At 41.7% G+C, this 21,851-nt stretch overlaps 1 protein-coding gene across 2 annotated transcripts in view; it reads left to right on the top strand.

Annotated features, from left to right (window-relative positions):
* The window catches only part of LOC146377141 (low-density lipoprotein receptor class A domain-containing protein 4-like), a 252,368-nt gene that overhangs the window by 74,914 nt on the left and 155,603 nt on the right, over positions 1–21,851 (top strand). For both annotated transcript variants that reach the window (XM_084944948.1, XM_084944949.1), the window contains one exon: positions 6,238–7,024. In XM_084944948.1, coding sequence (XP_084801074.1) covers positions 6,985–7,024 — 40 coding nt within the window. In that variant the 5' untranslated portion in view covers positions 6,238–6,984. The remainder of the gene's footprint in view (positions 1–6,237; positions 7,025–21,851) is intronic.

The raw sequence follows: 21,851 nt of genomic DNA, 5'->3' as shown, positions 1-21,851 counted from the left end.
CTACCAAGTCTTGATTCTTCTCAAAATGATTTTTGGAATGATGCACATGCTCTCCACAGTATATTGTTACAAAGCTTTTGCTGTAATTTGACACATTGTTTCCATCCAGTAAAAAAATGGCAATTGTTGGGTGTTGGTGTCCTTGTAAGACTAACAGTATGGTTTAAAGCCCTTACTGAGCTGTACGGCACTCTCCACTGTGCTCGACCTTAAGAGCCCATAAGCTCTGGCCGCAAGCCAAGCTCATCAAACTGGAATACAGTATGGATGAGACTAATGAAGCGGACTAAAGTAGATCTTCCATTAATCAGCTGTGAACTTGTGTAATCTTTGTCCATGTGTGTCAGAGTGTCGGTGTCCTTAAACTACTTGTCATGTGCACATTAGGAGAATGTTTTATTAAGACAAAGAGTCGATATTATTAAAGAAATGTGGAAAAGTATATGATTATATTTAATATACTTTAAACAGGGCTAACAAAGCCACACCCCCACCCATCTGTGGCTGGTTGTCTCTGTAGTAAAGACTAAGTTTTGTATGGTTAATGGATCTAACACAGTGCTTTATTATGTGTCTTATCACATATTCACTGTGATGGTCTTGCCTAAGAACACTTTGATGTCTATGTTAGAGGAGCTGGGGATCAATCCACTGGCTTTGAACTAACGTCATCGTAATGTTTTTTTTTAAGACAGATACCGATATCAGTATTTGTCCATTTAAAAATCTGGTATTCTGATATATTGGCTGATATAATGTCCCTAACATTTCTTGTTTATTTCTTTTCTTGTTCTGCTCGACTTTTCTCAGTTGGTTGTTGTTTTGTGGCATTCCAGACATTTTTCAGCCATTATAAATGGTGATAAATTGGCAAATGGCTTATATTAGCCAATAATATCAGCCCGTCAATAACAATTATATTGACTGTTGCATCTTTCAGAGAGAAGAGTAGTTGTCCGTAAATGCATCAAGTAGTTATACCTGCCTGTGCTCTCTATAACAGTGCTATCTATAGGTATGTATTAGATATGTTTGTGTATGCTTTAAAATCACAGAGGGCCAGTTGAAGTACTTTTCTTAGCCCTAAGTAATGTGTGCATGTTGCATGTAACCTAAGAAATCTGGTGATGGGATGTTAGGGTGGGCTGTAGGTTGTCAGAAAGGCAAATAATTTGAGACAACCCAAATGAACTTTAGGATCAAACAGAATCTCAGGCTCTTATCTGCAGCTGGAGGTGGAAAAAAGTTTCAATTATTGTTAAAACATTGAGGGAAAATGGCCTCCAGTTTTCACATACTAGGAGTGTCGAGTTCATCAGTTACTTTGTCTTTTTTCCACACTTAGTTTGAATGTTTGAGTGTGCACACTGTGTCCACTACTCATTGTTTAATCCAAAGAAAGAACAGTGAATATATGACCTAACCCGTCATAATCTCCAGGAGATCCACATTGTTTTATTGTCCAGCAGCAGAACATTTTGTATTTCCTTCGGCTGCCGCTGTCAGATACACATAAACAGTCCGTGGAAGCTTTTCTTTTTCTTTCTTTCTTTTTTTAATGACTCGTTTTTTCGCCGCGTCTGTTGCGGCAGAACTCTGAATCACCTCGGTAGCCCCAGTTCTTTATTTGTTATGCAATCACATTCTTAGCATGCTTGAATTTTCAGCGTAACAGATGCGACCAGCCCCGTGGTTAAATAGTCTGTTCCCCAGTCCATGTTTGTCTGTCTGACTGCTGTCTCACTGATAAGCACATGTCCCTGTGTGACCCAGCGGAGGAGTCAGAGCTGGCTGTTAGAACTGCTAGTTGTCCCCATATGTTACAATGACAGACAGATAGTAGACACAGAAACACGCTCCCGTACTAATAATGCTCTGACGGAAACACTCCTCACTTTACCCACTTCACGGAGGCTAGAGGCCACACGCAGTCTTAACACTTTAAGAACCCTGGAACAAAGCTTATAATTGTCATTATAAAGGTCTGCATAGGACTCTTTGCTCAAGTACAGTCTCTCAAGGCTACAATGCAGGCTGTCTTATTGGAGTTTATTTTATGACTGACAGATGGCAGCACGAATGCACTGCTGACTAAAAAGCTACTGAACCAGGGATCTTTTTGTGCTTGTCAGGCAAATATGTAAACCACTACATTATGGCGCTGCTAAGTACAGGGGTAGATTTTTGAAAATTTCATCCTTATGTAGGCAGTTTTCTTTAAAATGGCGAGATGGATTCAGCATTGTAATTCAAAAAGAAGAGCATAGCTTTCTGTACTGGAGGTCCACTCGTGAAGAGGCTGGAGACCGTAGACTACTTGCAGACTAAAATCTGTGAGTGATCAAAAGAAGATGGGCTCCAAGTTAAATTAATGTCAGTGTTTAGGTGACGCATGCAGAGTGACTGCTGACAGCCATATAACAGTTCAACTGAGATTACATGTTTCCAGAGAGACCTGGCCAAGAGAGCAGCACAGAGTGTAACAGATAGAAACAAATATAGCCGACACACCGAACTCAACATCCAGATCGTACGAAATAATGTATCCAGAAGATGCGTAAAATCTAAGAGTCCAGGGCCTTCGCCATCTGCCTCCAGTCGTCTGAGGTTGCAGTTTCTTTTTACATCATCCTCAGGTTCAAAGGTGATTAAGGCTGTTTGTCAGTTTGCTCAAATGTTCCAGGGACAAGCTGGATTGATTAAAATAGGCATATATGTTCTTTCAGAGGCACGTGAGAAAAACACGGTTAATGTCAGGGATCAACTGTGACTTATGCTCTAATGCCCGATGTAAATGATGCAGTAGCTGTTGTTATTATCAGGGATTAGGCACAATCTGACATTTCACTGAAAAAACAAAAAACAGATTGACTACATTATCAGTGAACACTGATACTGTCAGTCCCTATAAAGTGAAAATGAATCCGCAGCTGCATTATTCATTAGTTTGATCGTTCAAGTTCAAACCCAACACACCTTTCCTGCCTACAGAAAAGTCTGTTATAATGAATGTACAGTAGTATTGGACTGAGCTGAAAGCATACATCCCTGGTGGCTAACATCACTGACTAAACAGTAATACCCTACTTTGTATTGCTAATGATTTTGGCTTTCTGCGTGTACATTTGTACATTTGGTTTGAACTAAAGCACAGGCATAAAGCATAAGGAGTGAACTAGGGCAATAATTGAACAGACGTTTCCTTTCAGCCATCAGCTCTGAACTTTTCTAGACCTAGTGCAGCGTTACTGGACGGTGAAGGCTTTTTAATCTGCCAGCTCCCCGACGCAGAGGGGATGTGGTACTAGATCGCCACAGTGCGAGACCAGCGCAATTAATTGTGCAGCGAATTCACAGCGAGCAAGGGGGCATTATCTGCGCCGCCTCTTGAGTACTCTATCGAGGCAGCACCCCCACCTACGCCAAACAGAGGTTCGCTACTTGCGAGAAGTAGTCGAAACCTCGCGTGTGAAAAAACGTGTTTATTAGCAAAGTGTTTGGCAGCGAAGTTCATAAGGTGGACCCAGTTACAGGAGAACAGGCATGAAGGTAAGGAGAAAAGTTTATTGACGCCACGAAGAAGAGAAAACAACAAAAAACACTAAAACTCAATCTGCAAGAATGAGAAAAACTAAGTGTGCATACCACAGAGACTGGGGTAATGCACACTACAGCTTCCAGTCTCTGGTCCCAGAGTTTCGTGATAGTATAAGACAAAGATCGGCGCTGGTACATTAAAGCCAAAACCTGATAGAAGCCTGTACCGGAGACAACAGCTACAAATAAGGTGCTATTTGTGTGTGTGTGTGTGTGTGTGTGTGTGTGTGTGTGTGTGTGTGTGTTTCTGTGGGTATTTTTTAGTAACAAACACTCGGTTTCCTGTGTCCCGTGGTGTTTGCCAGACCTCTGTATTCTCTGCTCTGACTTGGAAGTCCTACAGCTGGATAAATCCAAAGATAAGACAGGAGACCAGGAGTTGTCCTTAAATGACCAGAGAACAAACATCCACCTGGAGCCATATTTTCCACTGCCTGCCAGGACAGCCTGTTGTCCTCAGATGACCCAGCAAACAAACAAACAGACAGACAGACAGATAACGATTCTACTCCTGGTTGTAGTAGTACAGACAGACAGCCAGTCAGTGGGGTCAGGCTGCACTGACTTTCACATGTTTTCAGGAGCTTGCATATCAGGAAAAAAAGAAGAAAACTTTAATAAAAAGAACTTTCTTCAGTCCTGCTGAAAACCCATTAAGGGTTTATACAATACAATAACTTTATATGCCATAAAATACTCTATAGATTCTGAAATAAAGCCCTTGCTCCTGGACTTTTGAATAGGTCGCATGCTATTGTAATTCCTCCATCAGAATATGATGGTACAGTCTATCCACAACGCTATACAATAATGCCCCTATTACTACTGGAAGAGGCACACATTGTGGAAAAACCCACTTTCTAATTTCTGTTTCCTTTCATTGGTTCAGCTCAGAAAAGAATAACTTCGGAAACAGTCTGCCTTTAGAAAAAGCAAATAAATTCAGACTTTTTTCTTGTTGAATATAATAAATAAATCAGTTTTGCTGAACTCATAGGGTATCTGGGTTACTGTTACACGAGTATGTCAGATGATATTTATCACTTAGGTCATTTTTTAAACATTGAGGTCTTAGGGCCAGGACGGGTCCTCTGTGTTTATTAAGAGCGGTCCGACAGTCAAAAGTGTCTTCTGATTGTTGAAAATACGTCCTTTAAGCCTAAATTTAGTTCTTTTTGTTCCTTTTAACTTTAGTCGACATGGTGTAGCGGTTTACACTCTTACCTAAAAAGTTAGAAAATGTTTGATCCCAGGACACAAATCCCACTGGGATCCCATCAGAGCTACCAGCTGTGGCGACCCATGGGTCATTTCATTTTCGGTCCTCTCAATCAGAGGAGCTCTTTGATTGGCTGAACACTCTGAAAATAAGGATGGCTAACTTCGACCCTCTGGAATTTTTTCAAACTGTTACTCAGGCAAGAAATCGTCTCCTAGAATCACATGTTTTTCTGCGGGAGCCTGGAGAGACTCGGGACACTGGTGTTGTTTAGTCACCAGGAGGCAAAGTGATGAGTCACCTGCAAGGCACATAATGAAGTGTTTAACCCCCCCCCCCCCCCCCCCCCTTACGTCACAGTGGCCCCGTTCTCGCCTCCACTTCCATTCGCCAGCCTACAAGCTGTTTGTGTGCCCTGACTGTGATAAGGCTTGGTAAGAACAGGCGAATGAAGCTGAGATAAGACTGAGATCTGTCATATCTTTCCAAAACCTCAGACAGGGCGTGTGTTTGTTTACCGTCTGTCTGCTTTTTTTTCACCATCAAATTCCTTCCCTCCTTCTCTGGTCCCATGTCATTTCTTCTCTTGAACTTCTTTAAACCTGCGTTTCTTCATCTTGTTTGATTTCTGCCTCTTTTGTATCTCCCCCTCCCGTCTCATCTTTTCTTTGTCATTTTCACCGCTTTTTCCTAGCTCAACTTCCTGTGGGTTGCCTCCCTCCTTTATGTTTTGAGCATAGCTTTTCCTCCTCTGCGATTTCCCCTTTTCCTTCGCCCATCGTACCCCTTCCCCGTGTGCGCTGCATCACTCCCGCACCCTCATTTTACCGTCTGAACGAGGAGAAAATGGCTCGATCTGTTTTACACTGTTTTTCCCTTTTCTCCAGTCGTCCCTACCCCACCTTCCTCCTCCTCCTCCTCCTCTCTCCTTCTCCTCTTTTCTGGGTTTTTATTCCTTTCCCAGACACAAAAAAGCAGCACTTGGCACTTTTGAAATGTAAATAAAGTTTTGTTGTTCCCTCAGCCGTAGCCTCCTCCAGCCCTGTTTATCAGGCAGACTTCAAAGTGGCACACTGACATGTGGCTCTATCTCTCCCTTGCTCTGTGAAATAGGGTCACAGGCGGCGCTTGGCTTTCACAAAAACTTTTCCCTTTCATGTCAGAACCTAGTGGGTGAGAGGAACTAAAGGGGGCCATGCCAGCCAGCCAGCCACCCGCTATCCAAACTGAGACACACATCGCACCGATGTGTGTGTGTGTGTGTGTCTGTGTTCGCTTTTCTCAGCTGGTCATTGCAGCAGTTAGCCCTGCCCATGTTTTGCTTGGGTGTATCCGTTTCGCTCGTTGTTTCTGGTATCTCATGAATTTAGTCACTTAGTTGCTCACTCTCTGTCTCCCTCTTTCTCTCTCGTCTCTTTTAGCCGTGGTGCCAGTGTGAGAGCGCCCGAGTAGCCCCTGCTGAGCTTGGGACTGCAGCAACAGGACAAAACACATAAGAGGAAGAAAAATACAAAGGGGGAGTAAGCCGGCAAAGGAGCAAGGAGAATCAGAGGAGACGGCATGTTGGTTAAAGTTGAGTTTAAAAGGCAAGCCGACTCTAGAGGAGAGACATATTGATTCACCCTCTCAGCTCACAGAAGGTAAAGAGGCAGAGTTGCTCATCCGTAGGTTGAAAGGTTGATAGACAGCCAAGAATTCAGGGTATTGGTCATGACTGCGGGCCTGCTGCTGGGAGGATAGAGATCAGATTAATAGCATCTACAACGCAGCCTCCATCCTGGTCTAACCCCACCTCTAAACAACCCGTCGATCTCTCCCCCTCAGCCATCACTGTAGTCCACAAAGTCCACTGTGACAAGAGAGCTGAACCCTCATACGGGCTAGTTTACCAGGCTGCAGCATCCTGTGAGAACAAAGAGTGACCTCACGAGCTGTCGCTGGAGCAGGGAAGAGACACTCACCCGCCGCGGGGCTTTAGAGACGGCGGCCTTTTAACCAAGCACATGGGCTGTTGATGAGGAAAGATGGCAGTGAGACTGACAGGCGCCACCCCTTCCTCTCGGCCACCCTCCCTCCCCCCAGCGGCCGTGGCTCGGACCGGTTAAGGTTGGTCTGTTGGCATCCATCGCAGCATCTGCAGCAGCTGGCAGAGCGTGGGAAGGAGCAGTATGCAGGAAACTGATGTACCGGCCACGAATGCCTTCAAAGGTAAACACGGACAATGGACAGTGGTCTGTGTGTGTGTGTGTGTGTGTGTGTGTCAGCCTGCGTTAAAGAAATTACTGACAGTGCCCTGTCAGGTGGGAAACACTGTCAGTACAGCTGGAATCTTTAACACAAAACAGACTTTGGTTGTGAGTCACAATATTTTTCAACAATCAGGTTCAAAGTAAAGTTTTCTATAACAAGCATAATGATTTTCAATGATTTCAACCATTTTTAAATCTGCTAGATACTAGATAGTACATACTACTTGTAAGAGGAGGATGTAGAGGATATGCTGTTTATAGGAAAATTCATTGTGTGACTACATGCAGTGTTCAAATCTTAAGAGCTCCACTTTTAATTAGGGATCAGTCTGGTTTCTTGAAATAGGATTTTTAGTTGGTGGTAGTTAAGTTCTGAGGTGGTGAAAGATCAGCTGTTGTGTCTACACACATGGCCATCCTGAACCCAAACAGGTTCCAGAGGTAATCCCATGTAATCATGTTACATTAAAAAAAAATCAGCTTCCATATGTTTAAATGTATTAGATACCATCTGCTGTTTCATGTTGCAACTGATTGGTCACAAGCAGCATCTATAAAAGTTCAGCTTCTTCTTATAACACAGTGGAGCAACCAAAATTTTGCATGAGATGTCGATGAGATGGCAAAATTACATAAAAGGATTTTGATCATATTAAACTGCATGTATTAAATTGTATTAAATTTGCCCAATTTTTAGAGATTTTTACTAAGTCTGGTGCTCAGAGATCTTGAGGTTCTGTTCGGGGTTTTAGGCTCACTAACTGTAAGGATAAATGCTCTCCTGCTCTCCAAACAACATGTGGAACTCTGAACTTACATCCTGAATGGGATCATTTCAAACAGTTTTTAAAGAGGGGTCAGTCATGGATGCTTCTCGTGTTACACTGCTTTGCAAATCATCTTAGGCTATCCATGCTGATATTTATTCCTTTACAAATAAAACAATAACTCTAGTTCTATAATTTGGCAAAACCTCAAAAGAATAAGTGTTGTGTGATTAACGTTTTCTGTGCATAAGTGTTTGTGTTATTTCATAAGAAGGAAACCCCATTGAATTTGAAATTCTGAATAGAAACCCCACTGATTTGAAACCTTGCACAGACTGAGAGGGTCTGAGTTATTTTGCTGTTGAAAAGGGCCAGCCAATTGTTGAGGATGATAAGACTGCACCACCAACTGTCAGCACCACACTTTGTAGTCTGATTTTGTGGTATTGCTAAATGCAGTGACAAATCATACTGCATTGATACATGTTTCATTTCCAAAAAGACAACATTGTTTCTGTGCATCCACTTGACTCAATCTCCCAAAGCTGGTAGATCATGTGACAGAAAGAAAGAACAAACTGGCTCATGGATGGAAGAGGCAAAACAGCATCATGAAGTGAAGATCTGTCATCTTTACAGCTTTACAGTCTATACAATGAAAGTTGAATGAAGAAAATAAGGATACATGACTGAAATGAGGAGTAGTGTCTGGGATGATCAGGATACAAATTCAAATTAAATTCAGTTCAAGTCAGTTTTATTTATATATCACCAAATCACAACAACCATGCACTATATTGTATGGCAAACACCCTAAAATAATACAGAACTTGCACTTGGAGACAGTGGGAAGGAAAAATGTCCCTTTAACAGGAAATAACCTCGATTGAACCAGCCTCAGCTGTCAGCTATCTTTTCAGCAAAAGAGGACACACAGACAGATGTTGCAGTTTATTCCAGCTGATTGGACATCTGCTGAGGTGGAAGCTGGATGGAGCTATGTTGAAAATACACATTTTACGAACCACTTCATGAGGTCGTCACCTGAAATGGTTTTCCAACAGTCTTGGAGGAGTTCCCAGAGATGCTGAGCATTTGTTGGCCTTTTGCTTCACTCTGAGGTCCATCTCATCCCAAACCATCTTGATTGGTTTTAGGTCAGATGACTGTGGAGGCCAGACCATCTGGCTCAGCACTCCATCACTCTCCTTCTTGGTCAAATAGCCCTTACACAGCCTGGAGGTGTGTTTGGGGTCATTGTCCTGTTGAAAAATAAATGATGCTCCAACTAAACACAAACTGAATGGGATGGCATGTTGCTGCAAGATGCTGTGGTAGCCACAGGTGTTGTTAACTTGCGATTTCTGAGCTGGTGACTTGGATGAATTTATCCAGCACAGGATAAATTCATCAAATTCATCAGACTGTCCTGGCAGCTGCAGAGGTGACTCTTGGTCTTCCTTTCCTGGGGCGGTCCTCATGTGAGCCAGTTTGATGGTTTTTGTGACTGCACTTGGGGACGCATTCAAAGTTTTTGCAATTTTCTGGACTGACTGATCATCAGTTCTTAAAGTAATGATGAACTGTCGTTTCTCTTTACTTAGCTGATTGGTTCTTGCCATAATATGAATTCCAACAGTTGCCAAATAGGGCTGTTGGCTGTGTACCAACCTGACTTCTGCACAACCCAACTCCACAAATGAACCCTGAAAAGGTACACCTGTGATGTGAAAACCACTTCAGGTGACCACATCATGAAGCTCATTAAGAGAAGGCCAAGGGTTTGCAGTGCTGTCAACAAAGCAAAGGGCGGCTACTTTGAGGAACCTAAAATCTAAAACATTTTGTTCTTTGCTACATATTTCCATATATCTTGCTTCATACATTTAATGTCTTCAGTTTGTATCTACAATGTAAAAAGTAGTAAAAATAAAGAAAAACCATGAAATGAGAGTGTCCAAACTGACAGGCGTAAACTGAGGCGTCCAAACTGACAAACTGTATATAAATTGTCGCGAGTTAAAATATTGAAGGAGGGCACAAAACAACATTGGTCCAGAAGAGTTAAGTCAAACAATGATTTATTGAGCACACACGTGGGAAGATGTATACTGCAACACCAGCATCGATCTTCTCCGAACAACTCAATTCAGAATGGTTTCATTCATCAGGGTTACGCCCCCTCATGCATCACAAATGAACATAATATGCATCAGTTACAGTAAATGGTCAATCTTAAGCCCCTAAAATTAGACAGAGAAGTTCCTCTTTCTATCACACCTTCCATACAAGGCAATAAACTTCAAGCCCTAAGGGTCTCTGAGGGCTGGTTGTTGACTCTGGTCATCTGTTACCAAGTAGACTAAAATGCAGTTAGAAGCTAAATGAGTTAAGGCCTCAGGCCTGGCACATTTCTAGATTATATGTGTATTGTAAGCATGTATGCTGTTATCCTTCTATGCTCTAGTCTCTAACACAATAGATTGTGAAGACGTCGCGCTTCACAAAGCTTAAGACCCTCTGTAGACTAAGCAACAACTCTTAATGAGCACAAATACTATGCAATGTGTATGAAATACTTCTGGCCGTACCTGTAATAAAAGTTAACATAGTGGAAGGATCCTTAAATGAACATCTTCAATAAACAACTCTTAATGCAATATCAATACTGTAAGAAATATTATTAATAGAATAATGCTATAAAGAATGTTATTAATGCAATTATAATAATGCAGGTTATATTGTAGCAATAAAATAATTTCCTCTATTTCCACAAAATATAATATGAAAGAATACATCACTTCTGTACTCTCGCACTCCAAGCGCTTTAAACAGCATCTCAGCCATTTTTTCTACATCTAAGTGCTTTCTGTCTACCACTCACACTCTAGTGAACTTATTGGGAACAACTTGAGGTTAATATCTTGCCCAAGGATACTTTGGCATGCAGAGTGGAGCAGTTGGGGAATCGAACCACCAACCTTTCACCAACCACAACCACCCCAATTGATTTGAGTGATTTGAGTCTGATTTAATGATGATTCAGTTAACATTTTCTTTCAGCAACCATCCTGTCACATTATGAACAATTAAAGAGAATTATTTGTAGGTGAGGTTATGAATAATATTGAAAATTTCATACATGGTTCAAATGCACCTGACCGCAGTGGAGTCACAGCCTGGAGAGATTTCAGACACAACACACTTCCACGCATTACCCTCTTTGCAATTAAACAATTGTCTATTCTTTGCTGACTTATCTCTTCATGCCTGTGTATACAAGTGTGTTTATGTGAGCATCTATTACTTCTGTGACATTTATGAGAGAAATCAGACAGGTCATATTCTTTGAGGTGAAGACTTTAGGGTGCTGCAGAGGGAAAAGCAGTGGTCTGTGGAAATAATAGGCGCTGCGCTGCCCACATCATTCACCTCTGTCGACTTGAGCTGAACGCCTTCTCATTAAAACGTAATCACTGGCTCCAATTATTATTGTTGTAACTGAAGTTGTATGCAGGCCTGCAGGACACGAGCAGTTTTTCCCAAATTCAGGTTCAGGTGATTGAAAACGACAAACACTGGTGGTGTGAATGGTTCTGAACACGTGACATCCCGACTCCCTATAGTGAGATCACAAGAGGAGTCTAAAACACAGTAAAATGGTATAATCCAGACATAATGAACCATATACAATTTAAAAGAATAAGGCTCTATTTCTTTTAATGAAATCTACCAGAGCAACAGTTTTAGCAGAATTATCACAGTCAATGGATGAAAAAAAGAATGAAGAATGGAGAAGCGTAGCACTGAGTCACACACTCGCTTCATTTTCTTTGTTCCTCCCATATGGTGAGTTTTACAGTATCATCATAAGTTTTAATCCTCTCCTTTCTCATTGTTTTTAAGCACTTCATGTTATTGCTCCACACCTGTCCTTTTCTGCTATGAGACAACTCACTGCCATTTGCCAGTCTTTTTGTGCTGCTGCTTCTCACTCATTACTGGAGGCTTCAGCTCTCACAAAGACAAAAACGAAAACAGATGTGAGCCTCAGTCATAGTTTTTCAAAGAATATTAAGCAAGCGATTGAATTGGCTTTTATAGAGGAGTGTAGTGCGTGCTTATGTTACAGGTGTAGTGTTGCCGGGCAGATTGCAGAGCTGAACTTGTGAGGCTCTTTAAAATGCAGTGGCGTATTGATTTCATTTCATTGTTTAATTAGCTGTAGTTGCAGACTTTGGCTTCACTGTGTGGACAGGAACACTGTTAACAAGTGAAAAACTTAATTTCAAATACAATATTTGTTACTTTTTATGCTTTATATTATTAGCAGGGTGGATAATCAAAACACAGCAAATGTTTGCAATAATGAGGTTAGCAAGTAACTCAAAAGCTGACCTAAACACTAAATTTCAAACAGCTACTTCTGATGTTGGTGGATATTATTATTATGGTAATCTCAGCAACATTGCTATGAGGACAGAAGCTCCGCCCAGATGTTGTTCAAACCCTCTATTTGCAAGGGACAGCCAATCAGAAGAAAGATGTCTTAAAGGGAGCCCTCAGCTGAATGCTTCCATTCTGCTTATGCAGCGAGCTAAACATAAATGGCTTCAGTGACCACTCAGGAGACCGTGTCACAGAACTTTTCCTGATTGTACCATTTGTAATATTTTCATTCTTGTAAAACTGTAATACCAGAAACAGAGTAAGGTGCACTTAGTATCCATACACATACATAAATGTTACATTCAATATTGTTATCATATGTAAACAACCAATACAATATCACAACATCAACAATAAACGGACATAGAATGCCAAATAGTGTAGCGAATGCCATATACCGCTATGTTTTTTCATGCTAACGGGCAAAACAAAGCATCAACAGCTAGCTTACACCAGTAGTGTAACAAACTCTATAAACACAAAGAAAGGTCATCACTTCATTGGACAAGGTACTAATTCATTCCACCAAACTTACAGGTTATGCATTCCCAAACGCATTAGAAACAGGAATTGTCAGAGACACAAAACACCTGGTCAACCCTGCTGAGTGCTAGGAGCAAAAACTCCTACTCACCCCTTACCAGGAGCTTCTGCTGTTGACCCACTAGATGCCAGGCTTTTGCCATGAGCAGGCCAGGAATAAACATATTTAATTACTTACAGCACGAATGACTATGACCCGCCCCATAACAAATTTATAACATACTTGAGAAATAATCTGAGGGGCAGAATAGAGCTCAAATTGCCTGTTTCATTCAATAGTGGTTAATGTAATAACCTTAGTTAATATACCAGCATTGCTTATAAGATGCATAAGAATTTTTTTTTATTTAGGACTCATTCAAAATTATTTCATTAGAGGCAAAGAATAAATAAGAGCACTTAGAGTGCAGCTTTCTCGGAAGGGTAAAGGCTGTACTAAAACTTTGATGTTTTATGAAGTTTTTATTATAACATGCTGATGTCGGACCTTTGACCTTTTAAAATTATATGTCTAAGCCATATGATTGGAGTAGATTTAGATGAAATCTTCTGTAAGCTTACAAAAACTTGAGATTTTAAGATATATTTATGCAGTGTTTGATTTTGCAAAACTTTACATGTTGAACAGCGCTCTCCCTTTCATATTATATATATTACACTTGTTGTAGTTTTTTGAAATCTTTTCTAGGTCAACTTTGACCTTGGGCACTAACAATGAAGGTCAAGGTCATATATTAGGTACTCGTGTTCCCAGAGGCCTAGGCTATTGTTGTGAGGTTTGAATATAATCCAAAAAATATTGTAGGTAATAGAAAATTTTTACAGATTTTCCCATTTACTCTGAACTTGACCGTTTCACTAAAATTAAATCAGCTCGAGCTGTTATTGGTATCTACCATCGCACAAAATTTGAGCGTGATACCTTGAAAACTGTCGACATTAGACTGCTAACAGACAGATTACATACTCTGTCCCTTTGGAGGGGAGGAAAATGTGGTACTGGAATTGAATATAACAGGATTAGATCTCAGTTCTGTGCTCTCTGGTTAAATAAGCATGTTCTTTGATAAACAGAACATAGACCAAGTCACATGGCAGCAACTCACTGCATTTAGACATTGAGAAGATGATCTGCTGCTGCAGTTCAAGCTATTTGAGAAAGAAAGGGGATTTAAGGGACTTTGAATGTGGAATAGTTGGTGGTGCCAGATGGGTTGATTTCAGCATTTCAGAAAAACTCCTCAAATCTGCAGCAACTGTGTGATGCTATCATGTCAATTTGGACAAAAACCTCTGAGGAATGTTTCCAGCCTCCTGTTGAATCTGTGCTGTGAAGAATTAGAACAGTTCTGAAGACAAAACGGGTCCAATCTGTATTAGCAAGGTTTGCCTAATAAAGTGGACGGTATGTGGCTTTTGAGATTTTTTTTAACCACTGGCTCATTATGATTCATATCTTTATTATCATGTGTTGTCATATGTTCAAATCCTCTTTTTATGAGGTCAGCCAATCAGAAGGAAGTTGGCTCAAAGGGAGGAGTCAGGGAGCTAAAGTAGTAGGTTTCAGAGAGTGATGAAGGGGGCCGAGGAGATGCAGGGGGGCCAGTGCAAGATTAAAAATAATTATTTTCAACTTCACATTATGTGCAGAAATTCTAGCAGAGGCTCTGATTAAAATAAGGCATTAGGAAGGAGCAGAACAGGTCCCTCTTAAAATAAAATCAATCTGTTGTTAATATTCCCATCAGGATCAAATCTGATTAAGTTTTCACCTACTGGCAAAATCAGGTTCATTAGTCAGTGTCAGCATGTTAGGGTGTGCATGCTGACCATCACAAACTAAGGTGGCTAGCATAATAAAACCGAACATGAAGCAGAAATGATCAGGAGCATCGTTCAGACTCCTTAGGATTTGGCAGGTCTAAGTGCAGTTGTGTCTAAGTGAAGCAGTCCTCTGCGTAGTTTGTACAGTACATACGAACAAACAGCTCGTTCAGACATACTTATGCAGAGAACACACCTGTGAAGGTGACTGATGACATTTCCAACAGAACTGTGTCTTTTCTTTTTTGTGTCTCCTCCTAGTTTTGGGTTTTAAAGCAGCTGCATCGAATTTCACATTCTGCCGCTTTCTCTTTGATTGCTGGGCTTTTTTTCTTTTTCTTTTTTTTGGTGGTGTCCCGCTATGTTTCCATCGGCAATGTTAACCGGAGCACACACAGGACTGTGCCTCCTCCACTCACCACTGATTTGTCAAAGCAATTTGATTTGCAGCTGAAGTCGGCTCGCTGGCTTAAACAACCGAGAACACGGAGCGACTGACAGGACCTTTATTTTCAGGAAGATGGCATCTCCGGGACAGACATCCCACTCTGTGAGCTTATAGAAAACCACACTGAAGGACTGACTGAGTCACTGACAGATTGACTTATAACTCAGCTGGCTGTTCTCCGTTCTTCCCCACGAGTTAATTAAACTGAACACAGAGCCTAGCGGGGTTGGCATGCAGTGTGTGTGCTGTGTAGTTAAGATTTTGATTAATGCACTGGCCTCAAATCTACACACACAACCTCACACTAGCTTGTCCACACATATGTGCACGCTCTTTTTGCTTTGTTAGAGTAGTCAAGTGCTGCATATACAGAGCAATCGCTCCAGAGCCGAGCCTTCTCTCTGCGCTCAAAGCACATGTATTACATAATTCATCAGCTGTGTGTATGGGTGTGCTTGTCTGGGTTTGTTCTGGTCAGTCTCCGCCAAGGCCCTGAGGGGGTGAAGAGGGGAATGAAGTCATCGAGCGGTAGTAAACAAACGCGCCAACATTCAGATGCAGGCAGACACCGGTGGTCGATAGCTGCAAGGCTAACGTAAGGTTTTGTTTACCACCGAGGGTTCGTGTCAGGTAAAACACACACAAACACACAGGCAGGTTTGTGCTTCTGTCTTTGTGAGGACGCTCACTGACATAATGCGTCCCTTGTCTCTTCGCCCTAACCTTAAACATCACAGCTCAGTGTCTGACCTCGGTATTCACTCTAATTATCCTTTAAAGGTGTGTCTCAGTGTCAGAACGTGGCAGGAGATCTAGAAACGTCCTCGCTCTGAGCATCTGGAGCCCACGTCGGTTATAACAGATATTACACGTACAAGTACACACTTAAACCTTCTGCTCGATTTCCACGTTGAGTTTCTTACTCTGTGTGTTGCAGTCTGCATGAAATAAGGAGAGTGCTGCTCGGGCAGATGCAGACCAAGGCCATGTTACCAACACTGGGAAATAACTTTTTAATCGCTTCTCACTATTGCCGTTCACCTGGTTTCCCCTTGGTAGCTTCATCCTTGAGCCTATCTGTCAGTGTTTATATTCCTTCTGTCTACAGTACTTTTATTTTTTAAAATCTTCTTGCTGTCTGCTCTCTGCTTCAGTCAAGACAATCCGTTGATAGCGGACTTAAATTTTTTAATTAGGGTGCATGTACATTTACCCATGTCTTCCTCAACTGCTTCTATCTATCCCTATCTGATATCCGATTGGTGGACAGAGAAGGAGTTGACATTAAATGTTTAAAACTTTAGCCATCTACACTTTTATGTTCACATTGTGTGGAAGGAAACTGTCCTCCTATAAAAACAATCCCATTGGTTGTTTAGGACAGCAGCTTTTTATAAGTAACCTCCAGGGCCATGTGAGACGGTAGTTGGCAGATGTCCCAACAGTATACATTTACTGTAAGTGACTGTCTTTTATCCTGTTAGCAATTAAAATGTAAAAAAGGAAATGAAGCATAATTATTATAGTCACCTGTGGAGGAGGTTGGGGTCGATGGTTAGGTTAACAAAACACTGGATGTGTGGGCCAGAGATGGACTACAAACATTTAAGATGAACTGATTCATACATGGAAATTCTACATTATATTCCCATGTACAAATGATAAAAATCTACCTTTACCTTTTGTTGCACTGATTCTCCTGCACTCCATACAGTCAGTCACAAACGTGCTCAAGCTGACCGAGGCATTCCCGTTCTTCTTACACCTTTTGCATCTAGCGAACGGAAAGAAATTCTTTACAGGAAACAAATAAGATGACATCTTTTGTAAACTCAGGTGGTGTCGACTCCAGGATGGACTTGCTTGTAATTCTGCTAGGACGCAATGTGAGTGCAACTTTCATGCTTCTAAAATCCTGGGGGGGAATGACGTCTCTCTATTCATCCTCCTCAGAAAAGAGGGAGAAGAGAAGCAATGTCCCCTCAGAGGAAACAAAAAATAACAGTAATGGTGCCTTCCAAAAGTGGGAAAATCCCACTAAAACTAACCTATGTCATTTTTTTTCCCACCTACATTTTCTAACACTCCTTTTGCGTCTGTCAGTATAAAGAGGGGCAATACTGCAGAGTCACTCTGAGTCCCGACCGCCCTCTCTCTAATTCATCCTCGCTGTCATCTGCCTTTCTGCATTTGACACATTTTCTCACTCTCTCTCCCTCAGTGGTCACCTTCTTCTGTCCATCTCCATTTATCTCACTCTGGCTGTCATCTCCACCCTCCTCCCTCCTCTGCTCCTTTTCTTGCAGTGTGGTCTCAAAACACAAGAATCACTGATATGTTATTGACCCTGAAAAACAACGACATCACAAAGCTTGTCCAATCAGTGAGTGTTTCAAGACTTGAAATAAAAACATTTCTTCCCACTACAAAAATTCAGCAAATCTCCCATTTCAACAACATTAATAAATGTTAGTATACACAGTAATGTTAGCCACTTAACTATTAGCAGCACTATTACCCCAAATACCTTATTAGCGTAGCGTTACTAACTGTGTTGTAATTGTGAGCAGAAAAATGCCCTTTTTATTTCTAAAAGTTTCAGACTGTTCAAGCTAGAACAGATGTTAACAGCTGAAAGCTAATCAATTAATTGATAATAAGACAGATCCGCACAGGAAGAGGATAAGAGAGCAGGAAATATAAGCGTTGCAAAGTGTTCGGGTCCTGAGTTGAAGTTCTCTCAGCTTTGATGTGAGGTATTAAACTCCCTACCCAATGAAGAAAAGTGTGTCTTTTACTGACATATGACATGGTAGTAAACACATTAGAGGGTTACTGGAGCCTGGGAAGTCCTGTACGCCACCAGCTCTCAGTTATAAAGCATGTGGGGGAGGTTTTAAGCTCACAAACGTTCTGAATGTCTGTAGTTGTGTTGTTACATTATTATGAGACAACTGTCACATAGTCAAAGAAAATAAAGGCCATAATTAAGTCAGCATACATGATGCATTAAAGCCCTGTTTTTTTTTAACTTTGATGATATGTTCTGGGGTGCTGACTGGAAACACTGGTCTGCTGCTACCAGTTGATACAGTCTTAATATCAGAATTTTTCTGGTTTTCTTGTATGTTGTCTTCTAATGACCAACCAAGGCTTGGATGATAAGGTGAAATGTTCTTTCAGCTGTTTTAGCACTACTTCTGAGGCAACTTAAGTCAAACTGGAGCTGAATACTTATTCAACAGTTTATCTGTTTCTTTGAAAAAGCAAATTTCCCAGAGACAATTATCAACGTCTTTAGGCTTCGTACAGTTTAGCTTGCCAGTTTGAAGGTTTAAGTTCATCTCTGTAAAGAGAGCTCGTTACAGAGAAGTAAAGAGGAAAAGAAATGGACCCTGTGGGACCCCACAGGTGACTTGGAGCCGTTAATAAAAACGCCTGTTTAGAGATGAGTATTGTAGCGCTGTGGAGTAAAGGATTTAGCCTGCGTCTCCTCTAACCCTGTGTGCAGTGGTCAGAGAGCTCGTTATAATAGATACAACAGTAGAATGTGCCTCAAAGATGTCTTTGAGTACTACTGAACAAGTGGAGCACCACATATGGGAGACAGTTTGTGGTAAAAGCAACAGGGAAATGGGTTCAGAGTAGCAGAGCAGAGTTTTCTGACATCACAGATGAGTCCCAGTTAGGAGCTTTTGTTTTGGCAGTGAGGAATGGCCAGAAAGAAAAAGAAAACCTTCTTCACATTGTCAGCATGGCTGTTTTATGCTGTGGTAATATCTACTGGAAACCACAGGCAGCGACAGTATATTCAAACTCGAGTTTGTAACCACCCTGATTGAGGCTACTGACTCACAATTAAGTGATAAGTTGATTAAGTTTTAATTAGTTTCTCGTTTTTCATCCCTAACACGTCTGTGATTAGTTTTTTTCCCCCTTTGCGCAAACACTATGGAAAACTTTGCAGTAAACTCCTCACTTTGTCCTCCTTAGTAGTTGTGGTTGTCAGTTTCACTTGTTGCGTCCAAATGTACAATGAAATCAGAGAAGAGCTGTTCCATGACAGTCGTAAAGAAGGAATATTTGAACTTGTAAAATATTGACCATGACTATATTAATAATAATAATAATAATAATGGATTTATATTTTCAAGGCACCCAAAGCACTTTACAATGCCACTATTCATTCACTCTCGCATTCACACACTGGTGGAGGCAAGCTACGGTTGTAGCCACAGCTGCCCTGGGGCAGACTGACAGAAGCGAGGCTGCCATATCGCGCCATCGGCCCCTCTGGCCAACACCAGTAGGCGGTAGGGTAAAGTGTCTTGCCCAAGGACACAACAACCAGGACAGAGAGCCCGGGGATCGAACCGGCAACCTTCAGATACAGATACGCTTCCCAACCCCCTGAGCCACGGTCGGAGTCAGGTGTCAAGATGGGCCAGAGGCCTGTACCAGAACTGGGCTCAAAAACCAGGCTGGGATGAAGTGCGGAGGCAGAATAATTGAACTAAAGAAGCATTTATTTAAAATGACACAGGGTAGACAAGGAGAGAGAAAGCCTAGAACCTTAGCGTGGTGAGATACACAATATAATGCTTCGTAGGGGATGTTAGAGTTAAATTGTTAAATGTTTGTCATTTTTATGTTTACCATTTGTACAGTGTTTTAACTCTGATGAAAGAAATTCCACTGTCCTTCCCCCCAGATTCTCGAGGTTCTGGTGGGGCGCTGTAATGTTTTATTGCAGATGCATCCTATCTGGAAGATCTGCTTCTTTTGATGTAAGCTTCCTGCGTTTACGACCCTTTGGTCAGCAGGAGGTCTGACACACACACACACACACACACACACACACACACACACACACATTCTTACAGAAGTTCACACATATACATAAAATGCTTTGTCTTAGAACCAAGGGGGCGTGGCTTTGTTCTGACGTGTTTTGTGTGAACTGTCTCTCAATAAAAGGTAGCAGGAGGAGGTCAGATCTGGGGGTCATTTTCGTGGTGGACACAGACGAGGCCTCCCTTGCGCAAATAATCGATCGATCGACTGTTTTGTTTTCTTCATGATGAATAAGTCTCTAGAATTAGCGGGGCTTGTGGAAACACAGACCCAACAGGGGAACTCTACCAAAACCTAGAAAATTTCTTGATACACAATGTGCTACAAGGGTGAGAATCCTAGCATGGCAGTCCGTGGTACATTACATAAACAGTGACTGGTGTCGTGGTGCTCGCAGAGCGCACTAGAGGGGGGAAAAGGTGTTGTGGGTGCATGGGTTGGGCCAGAGGTTATAGTGGACACTGAAATGGAGCGGCTTCCTTGGGCAGGAGGAGGTCGAAGCTTGGAGGGGGAGGCAGTGTTTAGGAGGTCTGACATGAGTTTTCCAGGACCCTGTGTGGGGTGGTGATGGCAGGAGCACAGGCAGGTAGTGCCGTTTGTGATGCTCCCTAGAGTGTGGCTGAAAATCCTGAGAGTGTTTGTGTCCAGAATCCAAAAGGTAAATCTTAAGGGTGGTGTCGTGGCGTAGCGGGCTGTTGGAGCTGGGAGAGAAGACGACAAAGTAAGCATACAAGAACTTGGATCTTAAACTAGAGTTTGAGCCTGTTACCATCTTAGGTGTGTTGATGAACAGGCCACACCCAGCTGCTCATATAGACCATGACAGTCAGATAGGAAAACAGTCACGGAGATCTCACTCTACACAGGCATGCTGTATGGACCACGTGCAAATATCATATCTATTGAACAAAAACAATTTGCAAGGGGCCATTCGGTGAGATGATTTTTTTCTCCATTACATTAACAGTATAATAACAAGATGCAGGATACAAGAATGATAACTTTATAATAAAATTATTCATTAACTTAAACTTTTTTGTTTTTGTTTTCATTTTCCGAGTAGCTGACTTCAGTATCTTACAGTATATACAGTCAGCTCTCAGAAGACACACAGTGCTTTTTCTTTCTGGAGCCCTCTGTGTCGGCACCCATCTCATTGAAATGAATGTGGGGGCTGTGCTTTTTTTATGCAGTGGTAATGATGCTCTGAACATGACCTAATGTTCTCCGTGAACACATGTGCATCAGACATAGGCTTATAGACTATATGCATAATCTATGCCTACATAATTACCATGCCTCTACCAGCACTTCTCTTTCAGTGCTGTGATGTGTTGAACAGCAGAGACCTGGCTCATTATGAGTGGGCTAAACTCTGCTCTGCTCTTTATGGCACAAGTCAAATAGCTGAAGTTAATGCAGATGCGCTGCTGCTCTGGTGTTTGTGCCCCATCTTTAGCAGGACAGTATAAAAGGTGTGTGTGTGTGTATCTGTGTGTGTGTTTGGGGGGGGGATTTTGTCTCCATATTAGTTTGATATAATTACCAGATGTATGACAAGATAATTGCATGTGTGTCCAAGGCTGTGTATCAGTTCATGTGTATTTATGTGCACATAATTACAAGATTTGTGACATGGTTATTGTGCACATGTGTGTCTATGGATGTGTGTGCATATGTGTGTTCATAATTAGAAAGAAGCTGGAAAAAATACTGTGTGTTTGTGTGTGTGCATGCATATGTGTGTGATGGTGTCCATTGCAGACGCAGACTAAATGACACAGACACAGTGAGTCACCATGCTCGCCTAATTTGTTTTTCAGTGTGTGTGTTTGTGTCTAAGTATGCCAATGTTTATCCCATGTTTCAAGTTTATAAGGCAAAAGTGTGTGCATGTGCAC

The sequence above is a fragment of the Perissodus microlepis genome, chromosome 11, assembly GCF_051167445.1.
Source record: "Perissodus microlepis isolate ML-2025 ecotype Zambia chromosome 11, ASM5116744v1, whole genome shotgun sequence".
NCBI lineage: Eukaryota > Metazoa > Chordata > Actinopteri > Cichliformes > Cichlidae > Perissodus > Perissodus microlepis.
Note: the sequence above shows the minus strand (reverse complement) of the source record. Positions and strands in the feature narration are given on the sequence as shown.